Consider the following 23776-nt stretch of genomic DNA (forward strand, 5'->3'; position numbering starts at 1 on the left):
CTGGAACTGCTGCTTCAGAGCAAATCAAATTTGCAGCAGGAACTAAATGTAGGTCTTCTGTCCCTTATTTTCACTTGTAAATGGACTAATGCCTGTTTCAGATGTGGGTAATGGAAGCCCTGTTAATCATTTACCAAGATGGCATCTTGCATGATACCCAGTAGACATGTGTGTGTGTGTCAGGCATCATTTTGTTCCCCAAATGGCACCTGTAGCACACAGACAATGGACACTATTGAAATAAGAACAGAAAATGCTGGAAAAACTCAGCAGATCTGGCAGCACCTCTGGTAAGAGAAACAGAATTAACATTTCGAGTCTGTATGACTTCTTCATAGCTGAAGAGAGGGAGAAATGTGATGGATTTTATACTGTTGATTTCTCTCCTACCCTATTTGATTCCTCTGATGCCCTACATCATTTCAACAATTTCCTCTTCACCTTCTCTTCACTATGGATGTCCAATCCCTCTAATCGCCATTCCTCACCAGGATGCTCTGAGGGCTCTCCGCTTCGCACTTGAATAAAGGCCTGAACAATTCTCATCTACAACCACTTTCCACCATCTGGCTGAACTTGTTCTCTCACTGAACAATCTCTCCTTAAACCTGTCTCAGTTCCTCCAAATAAAAGGTGTGGCTATGGGTACCTGCATGGGCCCCAGTTATGCCTGTCTCTTTATGGGGTGTGTGGAACATTCCTTGTTCCAGTCCTACTCAGACCCCTCCCACAACTCTTTCTGCTGTGCATCGATGGCTGCATCGGTGCCGCTTCATGCTCTCATCTGGACCTGGGAAAATTTATCGAATTTTCTTCCAATTTCCACTCCTCTCTCACCTTCATATGGTCTATCTCCGACACTTCTCTCTCCTTCCTTGACACCTCTGCCTCCATTTCTGGTGATAGACTGTCCACCAATATTCATTACAAGCCTACCGGCTACCTTGACTACAGCTCCTCACACCCAGCTTCCTTTAAGAACTCCATCCCATTCTCCCAGTAGCTCTGCCTCGATTGCAACTGTTCCAATGATGCTACCTTCCAAAACAATGCTCCTGACATGTCTTTCTTTTTCCTGAGTCAAGTTTACACCCCACCCCCCCTCTCCACTGTGGTTGACAGGGCCCTCAACCGTGTCCGACCCATCTCCCGCACTTCTGCCCTCACCCCTTCCCCTCCCTCCCAGAACTATCACAGGGTTCTCTTGGGCCTCACTTTTCATCCCACCTCCCTACGCATTCATATGATCATCCTCTGTCATTTCCACCAACTCTAGCATGATGCCACCAACAAATACATCTTCCCCTCACCTCGTCTGTCAGCATTCCATAGGGATCGTTCCCTCTGTGACACCCTGGTCCACTACTCCATCCCCCTAACTCCTCATCCCCTTCTCACGGCACCAGGGTTACTTGGGGTCAGGGACATAGATTACTTGACTGCATAGCTTGTTGTGCCTGAAGGAAACACCGCTGCTTCTCCTGGACCACAACCAATGCTGTAATGAAACTTACCTTATGGGTTCAGCCTTTCTAGCCTCTTTTCACCTGTTAGGTTTTCCAAGACCAGGGAAATCTGGCTAACAGTAGTTAAAATTAATGACCTTGTTAAGGCACAGGCACTCCTTGAAAATATTTCAACAACCGGTCTATCACCTGAGAGCATATTTGTCACCTGCCCCTCATCTCATCTCCATTAAAACCGGAAGTGGGTGAGTTCGAGGCTGGTTGGAGTCATGTCTGAAATTTCTGACATTTGTAATTCCCACCTGATCCTAACCCGCCTGTTTCAGCACTTTAAAATTACCACCAATGAATTTTAGTGTCTTCTCACAGTCTATGAACTTGCATTGATTAGCATTTGAAAGAAACATTGTCTAACCACAAACCAAGCTATTGCTTGAATAATTTCTAAATATAGAAAGTTCCATTAACTACAAAGGTCTCTGTTCAAAACTATAGACATTGCTGAACAACTATTATTGATCATTCTCCTGACGTAGACACAAAGATACTCCTCAGGTACAGTTAGGTGAAACCACTTATAAATCACATTCAGCATCTTTGTTTAAAATACCATAATGAAAAATCACACACAGATTTTCTTATTTGATGCTTAGTTTGTCAGCACCTTGGACAACTCCAAAGCCATTGACAGAGTTGGACACTTTGCACCTCTAAATAAGTTACCATGATGTAGTATATAATAAAAGCTATGTTCATGGGTATTTATTTTCCACTCAAATCACTGCATCTAGGTCATGGCTTTAATTTTGCTGTTGGCATTGATGTTCATCACAATCTGCCTATTCTTCCCCAAAACCTTAAAACTGTGGGACTCTGTATGTACCCTTAAAACCCAAGGTATCGAGTTGATACAGTATAATATGTTCTATGCATATGAAGGTGTAGGGAATTGCATTCATCTGATACCTTACCGTGCTTTAAAATTGCTCAATGAAAGCAGCTAGGAGTGAATATTTTTGTAAAATCCCACTTCAGTGATATTACCAACTTGTTCTCCAGTGTTACAATTGGATTTAGCATAGTTAATTCATAAACACTTTAAATTATATGTTGACCCCATAGAGGAAAGGAAGAGCTGCTATATAAAACTACCTTTGCTATCTGCACACACCAGTTGAGGAGAAATTGGGAACCAATATGCTCTTTGTTTTCCCGCATATAGTCTAACAGACAGCCATAGGGCATCAGCTGCGTGACGAGTTGTACAGTTGAAGTGAGACAGATTCCCAGAAGTCGGCAAACATGGGGATGGTCGACGCTGGCCATCACATACGCTTCCTGCAAATAAAAAGCAAACAAAAATTGATAACATGATCTTTGACACATATCCTTGAATTAGTTAACCAAGGCTAAGCCATTAAACACTGGAAAATAAAATTATGTGGCTTCCAAAACAGTTCAGAGGGTTAAAGGTATATCCAAGATTCCAATTATTTTTTTAAAACCCGGGATTGTCATCTGTACGCTGCTCCTTGGTGACATCATTTGAAAACAGGACAGGTCCGACATACGGATGGCACACAACTCATCTCCCAACCTCTCCACTGTCTCTAAATTGTCAGAATACTCATCTGACATCTGGCGCTGAAGGAGCAGAAATTTTATCCAAAATTGGGAACACTGAAGCCATTCCTGGTCCTGAGCTACCCTTTCCCTAACATCTAGCTGAAGCTGAACAAGATTATTTGCAATCTTAAACCTGGATTTTCACAGAGGTGGAAGGGCTCAGAACCATTTAGAAATGACTGGATTCCAGGATTCCCTTCCCATTCTCAGCACCCTCAACTTTCACTGACGTGGGATACAAGCCTGCACCCTGCGCACCTGACCTGGCCGGCTTCATCCTGCAATTTTCATGGAGTTGGGCTGGCTTCTCCATGACTCATGGTTCACAAATCTCAGAGGAGGTGTGAGCCATAGGCTGGATTCAGGAACCTTCTGAAAGCTAAGTTCAAAAGATCTTACACATGACCCCTCCTATGGTCCCTTATCGTCCCAATGTCAACTCATATCATCCCATCCACCCCCAATGGCCACTTATAGCCTCCATGCCAACTCATAGCCCTTCTATTCACCCAGTATATACTATGTGCAGAACCAATGAACCCTACTGTTATAATGGCATGTGTGAAGCTGCTTACAAAATAGCCATGCATAATTATTTGAGAAAAAAACTGGCACTCCTACAAGCCTATAAATGTGTCAATTATACAGGCCACTAAAATATCAATAACAGAAGCTGTAAGCACTTCACACCTCTTAATCTTGAGACGTTGACAAAAGGGATCAAAGAAAAATATAAATTATAACCACATAAAGGTATCGATCAAGCAAAGTCAACATTTTTCTCCAGTTGTGTAAACAACCTCCCACTCTCATAATCTTTTTATTAGTCTTGGCTCTCAGCCAAGCATGCATTATGGCATTGTGGCATTAAGCTGGCATGGGGGCATGGAGGTAGTGTGTGGAGTGGCGGGCTGTGAGAGTTGAGGGCTAGACGGCTTAAAATATAACCAAACAACAAGGACAAAGTCCTAGAACACTGAGACGGGCCTTCTAAACACCTGTGACAGCCTCCAATCTGTTCCTGGGGGGTGGCAGCCTCAATTCCATCTCACACCCGACCTCACCCCAAAGCGAAGGTCCCGTCAATTGGATGCCATTTCAAACTGAAGTAGGTACAGCAAGCTGGGAAAAAGTGGCATTTTTGGCCCTGAGCTTCCAACAAACACTAAGAACACTTACTTCCACCTCTGAAACATTGCCTAACTTCACCTCTGCCTCAGCTCGCTATTACTGAAATCTTCATCATGATTTTATTATCTCTGGACATCATTTTTCCAAAGCACATGTCCATCCTCCCATTTTTTGTCTCCACAAGCTTAAACTCATTCACAACTTGTCTGTATCCTAACTTGCAACTAGTTCCATTTACCCATCGCCCCTGTGCTCCATGCCCTACATTGGATGCCAGGTGAACAATGCCTCAGTTTTAAAATTCTTATCTTTGTTTTCAATCCCTCCGTGGCCTGGCCCTTCCCTATAAATGCAAGCTCCTCCAGCCCTACAATCCTCCAAGGTATCTGAGCTCCTCCAATTCTGGCCTTTTGCACATCCCCAATTTTAATTAATTATTGGTGGCTATGCAACAAAAACTAAAATTGCTGGAAAAATTCAGCAGGTCTGACAGCATCTGTGGAGAGAAAGACATTGGTGGCTATGCCTTCAGCTGCCGAGGCACCTGAGCTCTAGGATTCCCTCCCTACACTTCCCTGCCTTGCTACCTCACTTCCTCTTTTATGACACTCCGCTTTGGCCAAGCTCTTGGTCACCTTCCCTAATATCTCCTTAAGTGACTGGGTACCTGATTGTACTTAGATATGATTTGGCCAGAGTGGACTGGGAGCAGCTACTTTTAGGTAAATCTGCGTCAGAGCAGTGGGACTCATTCAAGAAGGAAATAGGGAGAGTACAGGGCCAACATATTCCAGTAAAGGCAAAAGGTGGGACCAACAAATCCAGGGAACCTTGGACGTCGAAGGATATATGGGATTGGATAAAGAGAAAAAGGGAGGCTTAAGGCAGATACCGAGGGCTCAAAACAGCAGAAGCCCTAGAGGAGTATAGAAGGTGCAGGGGGGAACTGAAAAAGGAAATTAGGAGAGCAAAAAGGGGGCATGAAAAAACATTGGCAGGTAAAATGAAGGAAAATCCAAAGTTATTTTACGAGTACATTAAGAGTAAGAGGATAACTAGGGAAAGAGTAGGGCCCATTAAGGACCATAGTAGTAATTTGTGTGTGGAGCCAGAAGACGTAGTTTGGGTTCTAAATGAATACTTTGTATCGGTGTTCACAAGTGAGAGGGATGACATGGATATGGAAATCTGGCAAAAGGACTGTGTTATAATTAACAGAGTAGATAGTCAGAAGCTTTTTCCCAGGGTAGAAGAGTCAATTACTAGGGGACATAGATTTAAGGTGAGAGGAGAAAACTATAGAGGAGATATGCAGGGCAAGTTTTTTACGCAGAGGGTAGTGAGTGTCTGGAATTCGCTGCCAGAGGAGGTGGTGGAAGCAGGTACGATACTGGTGTTTAAGAGGCAGCTTGACAATACATGAATAGGATGGGAATAGAGGGATACGGACCCCGGAAGTGCAAAATGTTTTAGTTGATGGGCAATATGATCGGCGCAGGCTTGGCGGGCCGAAGGGCCTGTTCCTGTGCTGTACTTCTCTTTGTTCTTTGTTCTAAAGAAGTTAGCATAGAAAGAGAGGAGGTTCTAAGTGGTCTGGCAGGCTTAAAAGTAGATAAATCTCCAGGCCCGGATGAAATGTATCCCAGGCTGTTGAGTGAAGCAAGGGAGGAGATAGCAGGGGCACTGGCAATAATTTTCAATGCCTCTCTGGCCACTGGAGAGGTGCCAGAGGACTGGAGGACAGCCAATCTAGTACCGTTATTCAAGAAAGGAGGAAGGGATAAAACAGGGAACTACAGGCCAGTCAGTCTAACGTCAGTGGTGGGGAAACTATTGGAAGCAATTCTGAGGGTCAGAATTAATCTAAACTTGGAGAGGCAGGGATTAATCAAGGGCAGTCAGCATGGCTTTGTTCAGGGGAGGTCATGTCTGACCAATTTGATTGAATTTTTCGAAGACAAGATCAGGTGTGTAGATGAGGGCAATACATTTGATGTAGTCTACTTGGACTTCAGCAAGGCTTTTTATAAGGTCCTACATGGGAGACTGATAGCGAAGATAAGAGCCCACGGGATACAAGGCAATTTGGCAAATTGGATCCAGAATTGGTTGAGTGGCAGGGAGCAGAGGGTGATGTTTTTGTGACGGGATGCCTGTGTCCAGTGGGGTTCCACAGGGAGCGGAGTTGGGTCCCTTGCTGTTTGTGGTATATATAAACGATTTAGGCTTGAATGTAGGAGGGTTGATCAGTAACTTCGCAGATGACATGAAGATTGGTGGGGTGGTAAATAGTGAGGAGGATAGCCTTAGATTACAGGAGGATATAGACGGGCTGATCAGTGGCAAATGGAATTTAACCCAGATAAGTGTGAGGTGATGCACTTGGGCAAGACAAACAAGGCACGGGAATACACGATGAATGGAAGGACCCTGGGAAGAACCGAGGATCAGAGGGACCTTGGTGTGCATGTCCACCGGTCCCTTAAGGTAGCGGGACAGGTAGATAAGGTGGTTAGGAAAGAATATGGGATACTTGCCTTTATTAGCCAAGGCACAGAATATAAGAGCAGGGACGTTATGCTGGAACTGTATAAAATGCTGGTTAGGCCACAGCTAGAGTATTGCATGCACTTCTGGAATCCGCATTATAGAAAGGATGTGATTGCACTGGACAGAGTGCAGAGGAGATTTACCAGGATGTTGCCTGGGCTGGAGAGTTTTAGTTATGAGGAGAGATTGGATAGACTCGGGTTATTTTCCCTGGAGCAGAGGAGATTGAGCGGGGACATGATTGAGATGTATAAAATTGTGAGGGGCATAGATAGAGTAGACAGGAAGGAACTTTTTCCCTTGGTGGAGGGATCAATTACCATGGGGCATAGATGGGCCGAAGGGCCTTTTTCTGTGCTGTAGACCTCTATGACTCTATAACTCTATTTGCTAACTCTCCAGAAGCGCCTCAGAGTTTTACCATGTTAAAAGCACTATATTAATACAAATAGTTGTTGCGATATATGGGATGTTAACAATTTTTAGCCACAGTCTCAGCATTTCTAAACTGAGGAAAAAAATCATACAGGTTTCCTGCTCCTGATCATTATTCATAAAGACAGAACTGGGGTAGGCTGTGATACTTGGCCCTCATCATTAAGGCTTACATATACTTAACTGAGGAAGCAGGGAGCCATCAGTGTTTCTGGAGGCAAACTCTAGCATGGCCATTTATTCATGTTATAGAAGATTTGGACAAAGAGTTAAAATATTAACTCACCATCTTTCCTTAACAAATGCAACATTTTGCCACAATATGTTAAGAGAAGCTTAAATGCTTGAGGTTTTTCACAAATCAATAGATGTTCTAGTCCATGTCAAGCACATAAAGATTGATTAATGTTCCGTTAAATTCTTATTGCTACCTTCGATAAATCTTTTGTGCTTCTTCTGAAGGTCTCCTTAAATGCTGCTTTCAGGCCATCATTCTGTGCTCATATTTGCTTATCCTGCAATCAGTGCACAATGACCTTGCTGAATTATGCCTGACATTCCTAGAAGCTCTTCTGGGACTTGTTTCGTAGTAATTAATTTTTAGACAAGTCACTGGCAGCAACATGAAGATTACGAGAATGGTTCTGCCTCTTCATCATGATAATACACTTCTCTGCACAGAAATGAACATTAAGAACCCAAATAGGTCTTAACCACGGTGTTTCTGATAAATTACTCCTCTTCCGTACCAGCATTTTTGCAACATTTCTCCCTATCAGAACTGAAAATGATGTACTTTATAAAATGCCAGCATTGATCTCAAGCAGTGCCATGATTATAATTTCTTGTATAACTCCACATGGGAACATTGTGCACACTGGCCTCTGTGTCCTAATTGATATTAGCACTGTCCTTGTGGATGTTCCTACATCTTCTCTTCTATGCCCATGAACCATATCATGCAGGATGCATTAGTTACAATAGATTTTTCTATGTGAAGCTATTTAGGAAAACTGCACAATCCAATAGCACTACAAAATAGTGCATAATAGGTTTCATGAATCAATATGAAACTTCTCCCTTATGGAAGTTAGGGTACTGGATTTTTACCAATTCCTTTTTATTGTGTGTTACTACTATTTTTAATAAAGGTATCGAACATACAGTTTTTCAAATATAGTCAAGTCACAATGTAGAATCAATGGATAGAATCACAGAACCACAGTGCAGAAGAGGCCCTTCAGCCCATCTTATCAATGAGTTAACAGTTAGTACCTAACATCCTAACATTCATGTTACAGAATCATAGGGGGGATTTTTAACCAGAGCAGGCAGGAGAAGGGTTAACTTGTTAAAAATGCGAACCGCAACACCAACCTGCTGCATATGTGGCTACATCTGTGTATAAACAGAACAGGTTTGGGTCGAGTAACCCGCTCTGGAGAGGTGAGTCAGTGATCATAATACGTTAATAAGGCTCTGTTCCTCAGATTTTGGAAACAATTTGAATTTAACGTCTGTGACTTAGGAAACGAGCAGCCAAAGGGAGGCAAGAGTTGCCAGCACCAGCCAGGACTGCTTGTGTGCCAGGTGGAGCAGGAGTGCTGCCTCCCTAGCCTGTTTTTTTTGCCATAATCTGTCCTTCCCTCCTCACTGATGCCCTCCATGCCTTCTCACCATGCCCCAATTTTACCACTGGCTTTCCTGCCCAACAGCCAGCCACTCTGGCAAGTATCCGAGTGAAAAAAAAAGGGTCAATTAGATCCTGCTGTTGAATTCTGCAGGATCTCTGCATTCCTGGAATTGCCCAGTTGCAAAATATGTACCCACCCCCCCACCCCCTTCCCTTCCCATAAATATTGCGCACATAGAATTTACATTTGCCATCTCTATGGCTCTTTGATCGGAGCTGCTAGTTCTAATCCAATTTCTTTGCCCGTTACTAACCTTTTATATTTCTTCTCTTATATAAACAGTTATCCAATTCCAATTTCTGACTTCAACTGCCAACTGTGATGAAGTGTCCCATACTGTGATAAGCATCTGAAGGTATTGATTCTCATGCTCCCTTTCATTCTCCTCACAACGATCTTGAGTCTACATCTCTTGTTACTCATTCAACCACCTTCAATAGTAATGCTCTCAACCCTCCTGTTGTACTTTGTAAATTTACAAATGGTGTACCTAAATGCTGATGTCTCTAATAATCTGAGGCAGTTCAGAGCAATGAATACTGGAGGTTGCCCCATGACAACAGCTAGAAAACTTTTCATACAATTACCTTATAATTCTTGTGCGCCTGTCTGTGTGGATGTATGAATGAATGGAGAGATAATTCCTCTCAAAAGACAAAAAAGAAATGCAGGATTTAACAGTGAGCATCTGCATACAGTGAAGTGCGCTTATATCTGTGCCAACTCGAGTCAAAACCACAATCAGACCTATTTGGGATGGTCAACCAGTAAAACTGGTAAGAATAGATGATGCATGAGCATGATCCAAGCTTGAAAACATAATCAAACAGAACCAAAGCTGAACTTGGGCCCTGGAAAAGAGTGTGCAATAGGAAGATACAGAAATTGGATTTTTCTAATGCAATGTGTTACAGGGAGGGAGAACTGTCATTTAATCAGTTTGGATTTAACTGGCAGCAGTAGACTTCTACTCATTTTCCCATATTAAGTACAAGTTGATGAACAAATCCCACTGTTAAAATATAGCATAACTAGATAGCTTGTATTAAAACCAACAACCACAGTATCCACTTACATCAAGGATTTCTTTATTAGCTTTCGGGGAGGTTGCTTCTCTTAATACTTTGATGGCAACTGGGATTTTGACATTTTCCCCCTCTGGATTCCACAAACCCTGCAGAGGTAATGAAATTTTTTTAAAAATCAAAAATCTCTTGACTCATTCAAGCATTGTGATTAAATTTTTCAAGCATACACTGAACTCAAAATTAAACTGAATTTATTTCTTCTACTCCATGTAGGTTTGACCAAACCATAAAAAGCAGCTTTTGTGGTAAATGAATTGTGAAAATTTAAATAAGCCTCAAAGCAGTAAAACATGATAAAAATGCATGTATATTTTTTGTCAGTGATTAGACGAAAAGACATTACCCTCAGAGGTATCAAAACAAGCTTAGAATTTAGTGGGCCTTTTAAACTATTTGAACATTGGTCTATTTGCGTTTTGTTTCTATAAATGAAATAAGCAACAAAAATGAAGTGGACAGAAAATATTTCAAATGGATCAAGTTTAGAAATAAAAATCATCGAGTGTTTAAAACTTCAGTTAAATCCATTTGACATCTTTCAAACATGCACTAGAAAGAAGGTCAGACTGTAAAAGGAACTTCACCTGGTGGGAATATCAATTGGGAATTCAATTGCAGAGTCAAGAGGACCTCACAAGATTTTTCAGTACTAAAAATGGATAGAACATCTTGCAGGGCTCACTGATCTCTGCATCAAATGTTTGGTGTGTCCTCCAATGGGAAAGGTTATATGCCAGGAGCACGAATCTGCAAAATTTCCCCTGATCTCAAAATGTATCAGTAGCTTCTACGAAACAGCAGATCATTTCTTTACAGCTTTGAGAAACTGTTTTAGAAATTAATAGCGGACTGTTGAAGGAGACACTGGGTCCTGTTTACATCATAGGAAAATTACAGATGAGGGACACCATCTTAATTCATTCATCCAGAAGGATCCTATAGTTCTTCCCACACTGTCACTCCAATGTGCATTTTTATCTTGAGTGATTCTGGAGTTTTACCATACTACTTCATCAGAAGCAGTGTTCCCTCATCTCACTCCTACAATTTACTTTGTTTTATTCATTAATGGGATGTGGATATTTCTGGCAATGCCAGCATATGTTATCCATCCCAATTTGCACTTGAGGAGGTGCTGGTGAGCTGCCTTCTTCAACCGCTGTACTCCTTGTGCTGTAGGTACCCCACGGTGCTGTAAGGTAGGAGTTTTAAGTATTATTCTGGATTTATCTACTTCATATCCTTAACTATCTTGTATACCTCTACTACTCCTCTTCTCTCCTCATTCACCTTGCTCCAGTCTTTGCCTCGATCCTTGATTACTTTGCTTTTACTCATTCCATCTGTCTGCCACTAGTCCCATCGGTGCTGAGTTTCACCCCCCTGCTCCCTCATCACCCTAGCTACCCAACTCCTGAATATTAAACACTCTCTTCTTGACTAATATTTGTCATGAATGGCTCCCTTTGCCCAAAACTCCATTCCTAAAAAATCTCACTTCAAAACCATCTTTCCTCTCCGAGGTCCATAAATGAGTTTTGCCACCGAGCTCTGTGCTCACCTCTCATGAGATTCCCACTTTAAATCCCTAGTTTCCAACCTGTCCACAAATGAGACTTCCCTACAGAAAGGTCATTGGTGATATTCTGTGTGATGCAATTTCTTGAAAGTTTGGTTCACCAATGTCCCAAACCTCCTGCACCTTGTCAAAAATGTTGTTACTAGTTGCCTGTCCTGCAGTAAGTCCCATTTGCCCAGTGCCCCTTCCACACCAACCTGCACTGGCTCCCAATCTCCCAAAAGGCCAAATTTTAGATCACTGTCCTCATTTTCAAATTCCTCCATGACCTCACTCCACCCTACCACTGTAATCTCCTTCGGTTCTATGTCCTAGCTTGTCCCCTATACCCCTCCAACCTTATCTCTCCTATGTCTCTCACTTTGTGGTGTTCCTTCCTCGTGGTGCAGCTTTCACTTATACTACTGTCACTAAATTTCTTCACCTTTCTATTCCCCCATCTGTTGTCAAGAATCCCCTCAAATTTGCCTTTTCAAATCTACTTTCAGTTAATTCAACTCTTCTACTACCGCTCTCCCAGGTGAAACTGTTTTGGATGTTTTATCCTGTTAAGGATTCTATACAAATGCAGGCTGTTGGTGGTCTAACCAGAATTAGCTTTCCACCAGTCCGTTCCATCACGATAATTGATAAAAATAATCCATTGCACACTCTCCCTTTAAAAATGACACATGATCAATTGCTCTGCATTTCCAACTACAGTAGAAGTTAACAATGAGTTTTGTTAGACATCTGGAAAATGTAACATTTGAGTTCTTCTACTATCAACATGATTTTTTTCTTTGTTATACTATTATGTCTGAGCGATAGCTTACCTTGTACACAGTGCCAAATGCTCCAGAGCCAAGCACTTTAATTTTCTTGAATTCCGTTTCTTTAAGGATCCTTAGAAGGGCCTGATTGGGAGCAGCTCCGCTGGGGGTTAGAGGCTCAACCAGCTGCGTCAGGAACAAATCCACAGTCAGAAGGGACAAAATATACTCACTCCCTCAATATTACAAGTCAAACTGTGAATTTATTATCCATTTTACTCACCATGGGGGAAGGACTGCTCTGATAGCTATGTATAGTGACTTTATAAACTGTTTGTGTTCTGCAGTCCAGATTGTGGGAGAATGAGTTAAAATGGACAGCTCTCCCATGTTTGAATGTGTGTAGTGTGTATGGTATTCCTGTTAACTCACTACACTCGAGCTTGAAATTCCATGAACATAAAGACTGGGCTTGATATTTTAGTCAGTGTATGCATGACATTATGACAACGTTACAAATACACACTGCTGCTGCATCAGCAAGTCCTAGGAAAATTATCGGATATGCGGAAAACATTAAAAAAAAAACTAGTCCACCAGTCCACTGACATGAAAAAACAATTCACAAATGCACCTCTATATTGCTGCTGATTGCATGAGACTCTTTGGGAATCAGTAGCTGGAGAATGATTTAAAAGCAGCTATATGTACAGCTACAAGGAACAAGTTTATAATGTTAGCAGACACATGGGCTCAGATCCTCTGATCAACATTGATGCTGTGCACATTGCCGTTGCCCATGGAGATTTCGGCGACATGACCCTTTTGCAATTTTTTAGCCAGTACTTCCAATCCCGGCTGAAGGATTGACGGGTCAGTGCAGACATCCACGGGGAAGACCGTTCAGCACAAGAGAAAATGGATGACAACAGGGCATGCCATATTCAGGTAAGCTTTTAAAGGTCCCAATAGTTTCAGTGAGTAAGTGGGTTAGTGAATGGATAAGTGAGTGAGTGAGTGAATGGGTGAGCAGGTGAATGGATGAGTGGGTGAATGAGTGAATGGATGAGTGAGTGAGTGGGTCAGTGGGTGAATAGATGAGTGGATGAATGGATGAGTTGGTGAATGTGTGAGTGGGTGAATGTGTGAATGTGTGAGTGGGTGAATGTGTGAGTGGGTGAATGTGTGAGTGGGTGAATGTGAGTGGGTGAATGTGTGAGTGGGTGAATGGGTGAGTGGGTGAAGTGGTGAGTGGGTGAATGGATGAGTGGGTGAATGTGTGAGTGGGTGAATGTGTGAGTGATGAATGCCTGAGTGGGTGAATGGGTGAGTGGATGAATGGATGAGTGGATAAAAGGATGAGCAGGTGAATGGGTGAGTGGATGAACGTATGAGCGGGTGAATGGACTGAATCAGGTGGAGACGGGAAGGCAGTGGAGTCCCACCCCGAGCTCTCCTGCCTGATTAATGCTCCCTGCCTTCAAACTTGCCCCAGGGGTGCAAAACATTTCACCCAACAGGTGGGAAAGAGTTTGAGTGGTGGGTGGGAGGGGGATGGAGGGCGACACCCTCCTGTTGTGGGATTACTAAGCTCTGTCTATCATTTGCTGCTTTCGCTGTTTGGCACATAAGTAGTATTCTGTTGTAGCTTCACCTCATTTTTAGTTATGCCTGCTGCTGCTCCTGGCATGCCCTCCTGCACTCCTGATTGAATAAGATTGATCCCCCAGCTTGATGGTAATGGTAGGATGGGGGATATGCCAGGCCATGAGGTTACAGATTGTGGTTGTATACAATTCTGTTGCTGCTGATGACCCGCAGCATCTCATGGATGCTCAAGTTTGAGCAGCTATATCTGTTCAAGTCTGTTCCCATTTAGCATGGTGGTAGCACCACACAATGTGATGGAGGGTATCCTGAATGTGAAGATGGGATTTCATCGCCACAAGGACTGTGTGGTGGTCACTCCTACCGATACTGTCATGGACAGATGCATCTGCGGCAAGCAGGCTAGTGAGGATGAGATCAAGTAGATTTTTCCCTCTTGCTGGTTCCCTCACCACCTGCCATATACCCAGTCTAGCAGCTATGTCCTTTAGGACTTGGTCAGCTCGGTCAGTAGTGGTGCTGCCGATCCAGCCTTGGTGATGAACATTCAAGTTTCCCAACTAGGGTACATTCTATGCCCTTACCACCCTCAGTGCTTCCTACAAGTGGTGTTCAACATGGAGAAGTACTGATTCGTCAGCTGACGAGGGCGGGGTTGCTATAAGTGGCAATCAGCAGGAAGTTTCCTTGCCCATATTTGACCTGATGCCATAAGACTTCATGGGGTCCAGATTTGATATTAAGAACTCCCTGGGCAACTGCCTCCCGACTGTAAAGCACTGTGCCACCAACTCTGGTGGGTCTGTCCTGTCAATGAGATAGGACATGTCCAGGGATGGTGATGGTGGTGTCTGGGTCATTCTCTGTAAAGTATAATTCTGTGAGTGTGACTATGTCAAACTGTTGCTTGACTAATCTGTGGGACAGCTCTCCTAATTTTGGCACAAGCCCCCAGACATTAATAAGGGGGACGTTTCAGGGTTGACAGGGCTGTGCTTTCCATTGTTGTTTCCACTTACCACATCAAATGATACTACTTAAATGAAAGCAGCAGCCAAGGTAAGCTGATTTGCTAGTTATACCACTGGAAAAATGCAGCAAAGGGCAACTGCAAGGCAAAAAAGAAAAATCAAATACTATAATTAAAACTGATGCCCCTTTGAGACGTTTGCTTGAGGAGAGTAGGACACAGGAATTCCAATGTGCCACTGTGGGCAAAGCCTCACCCAAAGTCACAAGATATGAAATGGAAGCTCACTTTAGCAATTATGGAAAGATTGATGAGGCTTGTTACATGCATGTTGTCTGGCGTCATTCTGCTTCTAAAGTCTAGGTTGCAAAATGTAGTGCACAGCAAACAAAGCAGGTGAAGTCATGCAGAATTTATATGCTTCACCCACCATTCCACAGCACATCCCAAAATCGGCTCTTAAAGTCAACTCAATGGGACTGAGAAATCTTTGCTACCTAGTTCAATTGCTGTTTTCACTCTACCAACCAGTGCATCAGTGTTAATGAAATCATTGATGTTATTTTCACTGATGTGGATAGTTTCATACCTTACCCCTTATCTTTCTATCGGAGCTGACATGCCATTTTTGTGCATAGCTGTCATTTTGCTGTTTCTTGTAAACAGTATGCCTGTCACAATTGGCATTTTGATCAAGTTGAAGTTGTCTGCACAAGGTTAATCTCTGTTTATCGAATTCCCCTCAAATTATCTGATCTGTGCTCTATTTGGTTGTGATTTCCCCGATTCTTGTTCCACTTGTTCAAGGGCTCCCTGAGCTCTGTCCTCTCTGCCACTGACCTCCCACACTGTTTTATTGATGATTCCACTTTGTATTCATCAGCTTCCTTCAATTCTCTCACAGTGTTCACAAACTCATAGCTAAAACACTAACTCTTAATTTCCCTGATTCTTTGATGGGGCACTGAAAATCTTTTTCTTATTCCATCATTCAACATTCTCAGCCTCACTTTTTTCTCAGCCCTCAAATGGAACCCCCACATTATCACTACGGTGATTAAAGTGGGGTAAATGGTGGAATATATATCTTTGATGAAGGGGTCATTCATTACATATACTTCAGATTTCTGTCAGCATGAGGATGTCAGTAGATTTGTCCATGATAAGTCATGGGGGACTTTTAAAAAAATTTGTAGGTAACACTGAAAATGGAGCATTTATTGCCCCTCTAATGGAGTATCCTCCTCAAATGTGATTGTCTTCAGGAATTTGTCGTCATCCTCTGCCTACTCCATGATGACATGCAAGCCATGATCCTCACCAATGGAATCATGACAAACCCTATCTCAGTGAAGACTGGGGTCAAACAAGGTTGTCTCATTGAATAAACTCTCTTCTCCATCTCCCTCGCTGCAACACCACACCTCATCTCCAACAAATTACCCACAGGTCTGGAGATAATCTACAGACCATAAGGGAAACTGTTCAATGTACGTCGCCTTCAGTCCAAAACTAAAATCATTCCAACCTCAGTCATAGGGCTTCAGTATGCAAATGATGGTTGTGTGTGCACTCACTCAGAAACTGAGCCCTAGGTCATTGTTGGCTCCTTCTCTAAAGCAGACGAGAAAATGAGCCTTTCACAAAACACTGGGAAAACTAAGGTCCTCTTCCAACCAGCTCCCACAGCAAAATACCTGCCCCATTGATTAAGATTGATGGTGAGATTCTGGAAAATGTGGACCATTTTCCGTACCTTGGGAGCCTCCTCTTGACAAAGGCAGACATAGATAGTTAAATTAATCATTGCCTTTCATGTTATAGCTCTGCCTTTGGCAGATTGAAGAAAAGAATATTTGAGGGCCAGGATCTCAAATCTGAGATTAATGCTATGGTTTACTGGGCAGCAGTAATCCTTGTCCTCCTAAAAACTATGGACACTTGAACAACCTATAGCAGGCACCTCAAAGCACCGGAGAAGTACCATCAGTGGTGCCTTCGCAGGATCCTCCAAGGCTGGTGGCCAAGAAAGACAATGCAATAGCTGCACCCTCTTCCAAGACAACAAGGTGCTAATCACTCAAAACGAGCTCCGTTGGGGGGACATGTTCATATGCCTGACACTAGATTCCTGAAGCAAATATTCTACTTGGAACTCAGTTGCAGCAAGAGACAGCCAGAAGGACAGAGGAAATGTTTTAGGGTTGTCCTCAAAGCATCCCTGAAGAGATTAAACATCCCTGCTGACTGCTGAAGTCCTTGGCTTGTGGCTGACCAAAATGGTGAATGTTCAATTGGGAAGGCACTGAACACATCAAGAGACTCTGTCAGGAACACACAGACATGAAGTCGAGGCATTGGAGAGGATGCTAAACCTTCAAACACCTCATCAGCTCAAACACCACCTGCCCCACAGGTGGCAAAGTATTCAGATCGCACATTGGACTTAGCAGCCACCTCAGAAGCAATGAAATGGAGTGGAAGCAAGTCATCCTCATTCTTGAGGGACCAACCAAGAGAAGATATATTGCCTCTCCTTTAGTTGTAAGGATATTAAGTGTCCACCATATAGTGTGGAACTGGACATGTAGACAAGATCAGGTAGGGTGGTAGGTTCCAATTCCTGAAGAATCCAGGAATTCTGACTCTAAAGGCATCAAGGAGTATGGGGAGAGCGCAGGAGTACGGTGCTGAGTTAGAGGATTAGCCATGATCATATTGAATGGTGGAGCAGGCAGGAAGGGCTGAATGACCTGCTCCTATTTTCTATGTTTCTATAATTCGGCAGCTTTCAGTGTCATTTTCTGATGTTAATACACATATGAGCGGGTATTTTTTTAATTACCATTTTGCAACTTGCCATGTTGGAATTTGGCCTGAGTTGCTAGACTGGTACCATAACCAGTAGACCTCCATAACCCCTAACAAACACTAAGGTTTGTTTAACAGTTTTAAAGGATGAAACCTAAAACTAGCTTTTACTTATGAATCCACTGAATCACTATCTCTTTAGGCTTCAGCTTCATGGAAAACAATTTTATAGTTGGTTACCTCCCGCTCCTGCAACAAACGTCGTAACGTACGCTTCTTTCTGACATGTCTTCTTCTCATGCATACTGCAATCAATAGAGCCACCATGACTACACCGAGAAGGCCACCGACAATTCCAGCAGCAATGGATGGGATGCGAGAACTGGAGAAGAAAGAGGATCTGTGAGAATACTATTTCCGTCCAACGTTTTGCAATATTTTGAGTTTTCAACATCTTGTACTCTTATGTTGCCCATTTCAGACATAATTAAATTGAGAAATAATGCATCCAGGTTTAATAGTTAATTGTATACGTGTACTTTAATTAATCACAAAGTTTAGTGTTATTCCATTTTCATGGTTTCTAATTAAAAGTAGAATAATGTAAATAAATTTCTGTCTTTAATATTAGATTGGATTAAGTCATTATTTAACTTGAAGAACTCAATACAAAGCATAGAGTTTTCTTGTAATCTGAAGGGCCTGTTTACCTACTGTGAATAGTCATCAGTTGAGTGGACTCTTAGCAAACAGAAACAGATGTTCTCGATTGACACAGGTTTATCTGCAGATTACTAAAAATGCTGAATATGCATGCATTTCCTATTGTCATACATTTTTGTAGCAAATTTTTTGGAGATTTTTAATGATCAAATGGTGGGTGAACATTTATATTAGCCGAGAAATTATTGCTTGCCACAATGTAGTTGTAGGCTTTAGTCACTCAGTGGCATGCAATTCTCAGCCGCTCCTGCAAAATTGGTTTGTCTTTTCTCCTTTGCTGGGTGTTTGCCTCTATTATTCAAGAGTTTAAAATCTATTTTTTGGATCTGACAGCCAATAGACAGGGTACTTGGGGACCTCTTACCTGATCTCATATTCATATTTTGGAGTGCCTACTCTTCTATGAACTTATTCACGCACTGATGCCCACTGCTCGTTGATTTAAATTATTGGTTCGAAGGAACAAGACATAAAATCAGTTTGGGTGGAAATAAGAAGTAGCAAAGGAAAGAACTCACTGGTGGGAGTACAAAGAAGAACCAAGAACAAAGAAAAGTACAGCACAGGAACAGGCCCTTCGGCCCTCCAAGCTTGCACCGATCACATTGCCCGTCAAATAAAACATTTTGCACTTCCGGGGTCGGTATCCCTCTATTCCCATCCTATTCATGTATTTGTCAAGCTGCCTCTTAAACACCACTATCATACCTGCTTCCACCACCTCCTCTGGCAGCGAATTCCAGATACTCACTACCCTCTGCGTAAAAAACTTACCCTGCACGTCTCCTCTATAGTTTTCTCCTCTCACCTTAAATCTATGTCCCCGAGTAATTGACTCTTCCACCCTGGGAAAAAGCTTCTGACTATCTACTCTGTCCATGCCACTCATAATTTTGTAAACTTCTATCAAGTCGCCCCTCAATCTCCGTCGCTCTAGTGAGAACAATCCGAGTTTCTCCAACCTCTCCTCATAGCTAATAACCTCCAGACCAGGCAGCATCCTAGTAAACCTCCTCTGCACCCTCTCCAATGCCTCCATATCCTTCTGGTAATGTGGTGACCAAAATTGCACGCAATATTCCAAGTGTGGCCTAACCAAGGTTCTATATAGCTGCAGCATGACTTCCCAGCTTTTATACTCAGTACCCCTGCCAATGAAGGCAAGCATGCCATACGCCTTCCTGACTACCTTATCCACCTGCGTTGCCACTTTCAGTGACCTGTGGACCTGTACACCCAGATCCCTCTGCCCGTCGATGCACTTAAGGGTTCTGCCATTTACTGTATAATTCCTGCCTGTATTAGACCTTCCAAAAGTTTATAAGCCCCTACCAATAGCTCCACTGTAGGACAGAGTATAAATCAAGAAATAACGGCGGCTTGTGGGAAAGGTGTTGCAATAATTGTGAGAGATTTTAATCTTCATATAGATTAGACAAATCAAATTGGCAAAGGTAGCCTGGAGGGTGAGTTCATTGAGTGTGTTCGGCACAGTTTCTTAGAAAAGTATGTTCTGAACCAACCAGGGAACAATTTATTTTAGACCTGTGTTATGAATGCAAGGTTTTGTAAGATGATTATTTGTTTCGGGACTGTCTCTTTAATTCTAGGTAAAATGGAGTAGTGAAGACATGTGATCTGTTCGACAATAAGCCTGGATGGCTTTATTACTATGGGGACTTAAAGGCCTCAGGTGAAACCTACTGGGAGCAAAATGTAAAATGTTCACATCTGAAAACTAAGGCAAGAGTAGATGTGCTGACTGTGGAAAGACTTTCAATCTCCAAGATTTCAAACGGAAAGAGAAAGAGAGGAAGAGGGAGGTCTCGCAGAAAGACAAGGGACTGCAGTTGGTGTGGTCAGTAAAGAGAATAAGGCTGCATATTTTCTGTGAACTGCCAAGCAGAAATGCAGGAGAAAAGACGGTCTCTAGTCAAAGATACATGTCCCGTGTTAATCTAATGCATTCAGAACATTCCTCCTGTTATGGCCTGGTGGGGGGAAAGAATCACTGGAGTGGGCCTTGCTACTTATTTGATTCAGATATTCTCTGAAAACTGAGAAAAGTGACTTCTGATGATCAGTCGAGGTTACAGCTCGGTGACATGGGGAGGAGAAAATGCTTTAGAAACTGGGAGTGATGTTGAACTGGTTCTTGTGAAAACTGTTATTTTGCAGAGTTCGGGACATAAAGTATACCTGCGGTGTGGGGTTTTTGGTCATGTTAAAAAGTTAAAGGGGGCATATCTTTTCTGTAGTTTAAAGCATTAGTTTCCTATTAAATAGTGTTTGGTTGATGCTGCTTTTAGTTTGTTTTTTAAATTCATATATGGGATGTGGGCATTGTTGGCTAGGCCACAATTTATTGCCCATCTCTAATTGCCCTTGAGAAGGTGGTGTTGAGCTGCTTTCTTGGACTGCTTTAGTCCCTACAAATGAACACATAAATTAGGAGCAGGAGTAGGCCACTGGGCCTCTCGAGCTTGCTCTGCCATTCAATAAGATCATGGCTGATCTAATTGTAACCTCAACCCCACATTCCTGCCTATCCACGATAACCTTTCACCCCCTTGTTAATCAAGAATCTATCTAGCTCTGCCTTAAAAATATTCAAAGACTGCTTCCACTGCCTTTTGAGAACGAGAGTTCCAAAGACAACCCTCAGAGAAAAGAATTTCTCATCTCTGTCTTAAATGAGCGACTCCTTCTTTTTAAACAGTGACCCCTAGTTCTAGATTCTCCCACAAGAGAAAACATTCTCTCCACATCCACCCTGTCAAGCCCCTCAGGATCTTAAAGGTTTCAGTTAAGTCACTTCTTACTCTCCTAAATTCCAGTGGGTACAGGCCTAATCTGTCCAGCCTTTCCTCATAAGACAACCCATCCAGTCTTGGTATTCCTTCAACGGAACTTGAGTCCTGTTGAAGGGTCATGAGGATTCGAAATGTCAACTCTTTTCTTCTCCGCCGATGCTGCCAGACCTGCTGAGTTTTTCCAGGTAATTCTGTTTTTGTTTTGGATTTCCAGCATCCGCAGTAGTTTTGTGTTTTTATCTCAGTCCTGGTATTAGTTTAGTAAACCTTCTTTGAACTGCTTCTAATGCATTTACATATTCCGTTAAAAAGGAGACCAGTACTGTACACAATACTCCAGATGTGGTCTCACCAACGCCCTGTACAACTGAAGCATAACCTCCCTACTTTTGTAATCAATTCCCCGCACAATAAACAGTTACATTCTATTAGTTTTCCTAATTACTTGCTGTACCTGCATTCTAGCCATTTGCGATTGATGCACTGGGACATCCAGATCCCTTTGAATCTCAGAGCTCTGCAAACTCTCACCATTTAGATAATATACTTCTTCTTTATTCTTCCTGCCAAAATGGACAATTTCACATTTGCCCACATTATACTCCATTTGCCAGATCTCTGTCCACTCACTTAACCTATCTATGTCACTTTGCAGCCTCCTTACATCCTTTTAACAATTTACTTTCCTACCTATCTTTGTGTCATCAGCAAATTTTGCCACCATTCCTTCGGTCCCTTTATCCAAGTCATTTATATAAATTGTAAGAAGTTGAGGCCCCAGCACTGATCCCTGTGGCACACCATTCATCACAACCTGCCAACCTTAAGGTTGTATGGACAGCTCTTTAAATTGAGTTAATTAGATTTTAAATGGCCTTAATAGGTCTTTGACAGTTTGGTGGCCCACCACACCCCCCCCGCCTCACGCCCCATTTGCTGACGGGAAAATGCTGCCCTATACGTTTTTTCTTTAAGTTTAATACTGTCTTTAGCTTTTTTAGTTAACCACGGATGGTGGGCCCTCCCTTTGGAATTTCTCTTTCTCATTAGAATGTATCTATTCTGCGTATTCTGAAATATCCCTTTAAATGTTTGCCACTGAACTCCTATTGACATATCCCTCAACCTCATTTGCCAGTTCACTTTAACTAGCTTTGCTTTCATGCCCTCATAATTGCCCATATTTAAGTTTAAAATACTAGTCTTGGATACGCTCGTTTCTCCCTCCAAATTAATGTAAAATTCAATCATATTGTGATTGCTGCTACCTAGGGATGCCTTCACTAGGAGGTTAACTTCTATTCCTATCTCGTTGCTCAATACCAGGTCGAGTATAGACTGCTCTCTGGTTGGCTCCGGAACATGCTGTTCTAAGAAACTATACTGAAAATATTCTATCAACTCCTTGTCTATGCTACCTTTTCCCATCTGATTTTTCCAGTTTATATGTAGATTAAAATCCCCCATGATTATTGCTGTACCTTTCTGACAAGCTCCCATTATCTATTTTATACTCTGTCCTACTGTGTAGTTACAATTAGGGGGCTTGTACATCACTTCCACAAGTGACTTCTTGCCTTTATCATTCCTCATCTCAACTCAAACCGCTTCTACATCCTGGTTTCCTGAACTTAGGTCACCCCTCTCTAATGTGCTAAACCATCGTGAATTAACAGAGCCACTGTCTACCTTTTCCTTTCTTCCTGTCCTTCCTAAATGTCACATACCCTTCAATATTCAGGTCCCAATCTATGTCATCCTTTAGCCATGTCTCTGTAATAACTATCAGATCGTAGTTATTTATTTTTATTTGCACTGTCAGTTCACCTGTTTTGTTTTGAACGCTACATGCGTTTAGATACCGAGCCTTTAGTTTTGACTTTTTATTATTTTTGTAGCATCCCCGTGGTGTAGGTACACCCACTGTGCTGTTAGGGAGGGAGTTCCAGGATTTTGACCCAGCAACAGTGAAGAAACGTGATATAGTTCCATGTCAGGATGGTGAGTTCCAGGTGGTGATGTTCCCATGTATCTGCTGCCCTTGTCCTTCTAGATGATAGTGGTCGTGGGTTTGGAAGGTGCTGCCTAAGGAGCCTTGGTGAGTTTCTGCAGTGCATCTTGTAGATGGTGCACACTGCTGCCACTATTTGTTGGTGATGGAGGGAATGAATGATTGTGGAAGGGGTGCCAATCAAGCGGGCTGCTTTGTCCTAGATGGTGTCAAGCTTCTTGAGTGTTGTTGGAGCCGCACTCATCCAGGCAAGTGGAGAGTATTCCATCACACTCCTGACTTGTGCCTTGTCAATAGTGGACAGGCTTTGGGGAGTCAGGAGGTGAGTTGCTCACTGCAGGATTCCCAGCCTCTGACCTGCCCTTGTAGCCACAGTATTTATGTGGCTAGTCCAGCTCAGTTTCTGGTCAATCGTAAACCCCAGGATGTTGATAGTGGGGGATTCAGCAATGGTAATGCCATTGAATGTCAAGGGATGATGGTTAGATTCTCTCATGTTGGAGATGGTCATTGCCTGGC

General features: G+C 42.6%; 1 protein-coding gene across 2 annotated transcripts in view; it reads right to left on the reverse strand.

Moving 5' to 3' along the window:
• Window positions 1–23776, reverse strand: part of egfra (epidermal growth factor receptor a (erythroblastic leukemia viral (v-erb-b) oncogene homolog, avian)) — a 356316-nt gene that overhangs the window by 38166 nt on the left and 294374 nt on the right. For both annotated transcript variants that reach the window (XM_078538585.1, XM_078538586.1), the window contains 4 exons: window positions 17951–18092; window positions 12385–12507; window positions 9978–10076; window positions 2619–2804 (listed from right to left, as the gene is read on the reverse strand). In XM_078538585.1, coding sequence (XP_078394711.1) covers window positions 2619–2804; window positions 9978–10076; window positions 12385–12507; window positions 17951–18092 — 550 coding nt within the window. The remainder of the gene's footprint in view (window positions 1–2618; window positions 2805–9977; window positions 10077–12384; window positions 12508–17950; window positions 18093–23776) is intronic.

The sequence above is a fragment of the Cetorhinus maximus genome, chromosome 3, assembly GCF_964194155.1.
Source record: "Cetorhinus maximus chromosome 3, sCetMax3.hap1.1, whole genome shotgun sequence".
NCBI classification, from domain to species: domain Eukaryota; kingdom Metazoa; phylum Chordata; class Chondrichthyes; order Lamniformes; family Cetorhinidae; genus Cetorhinus; species Cetorhinus maximus.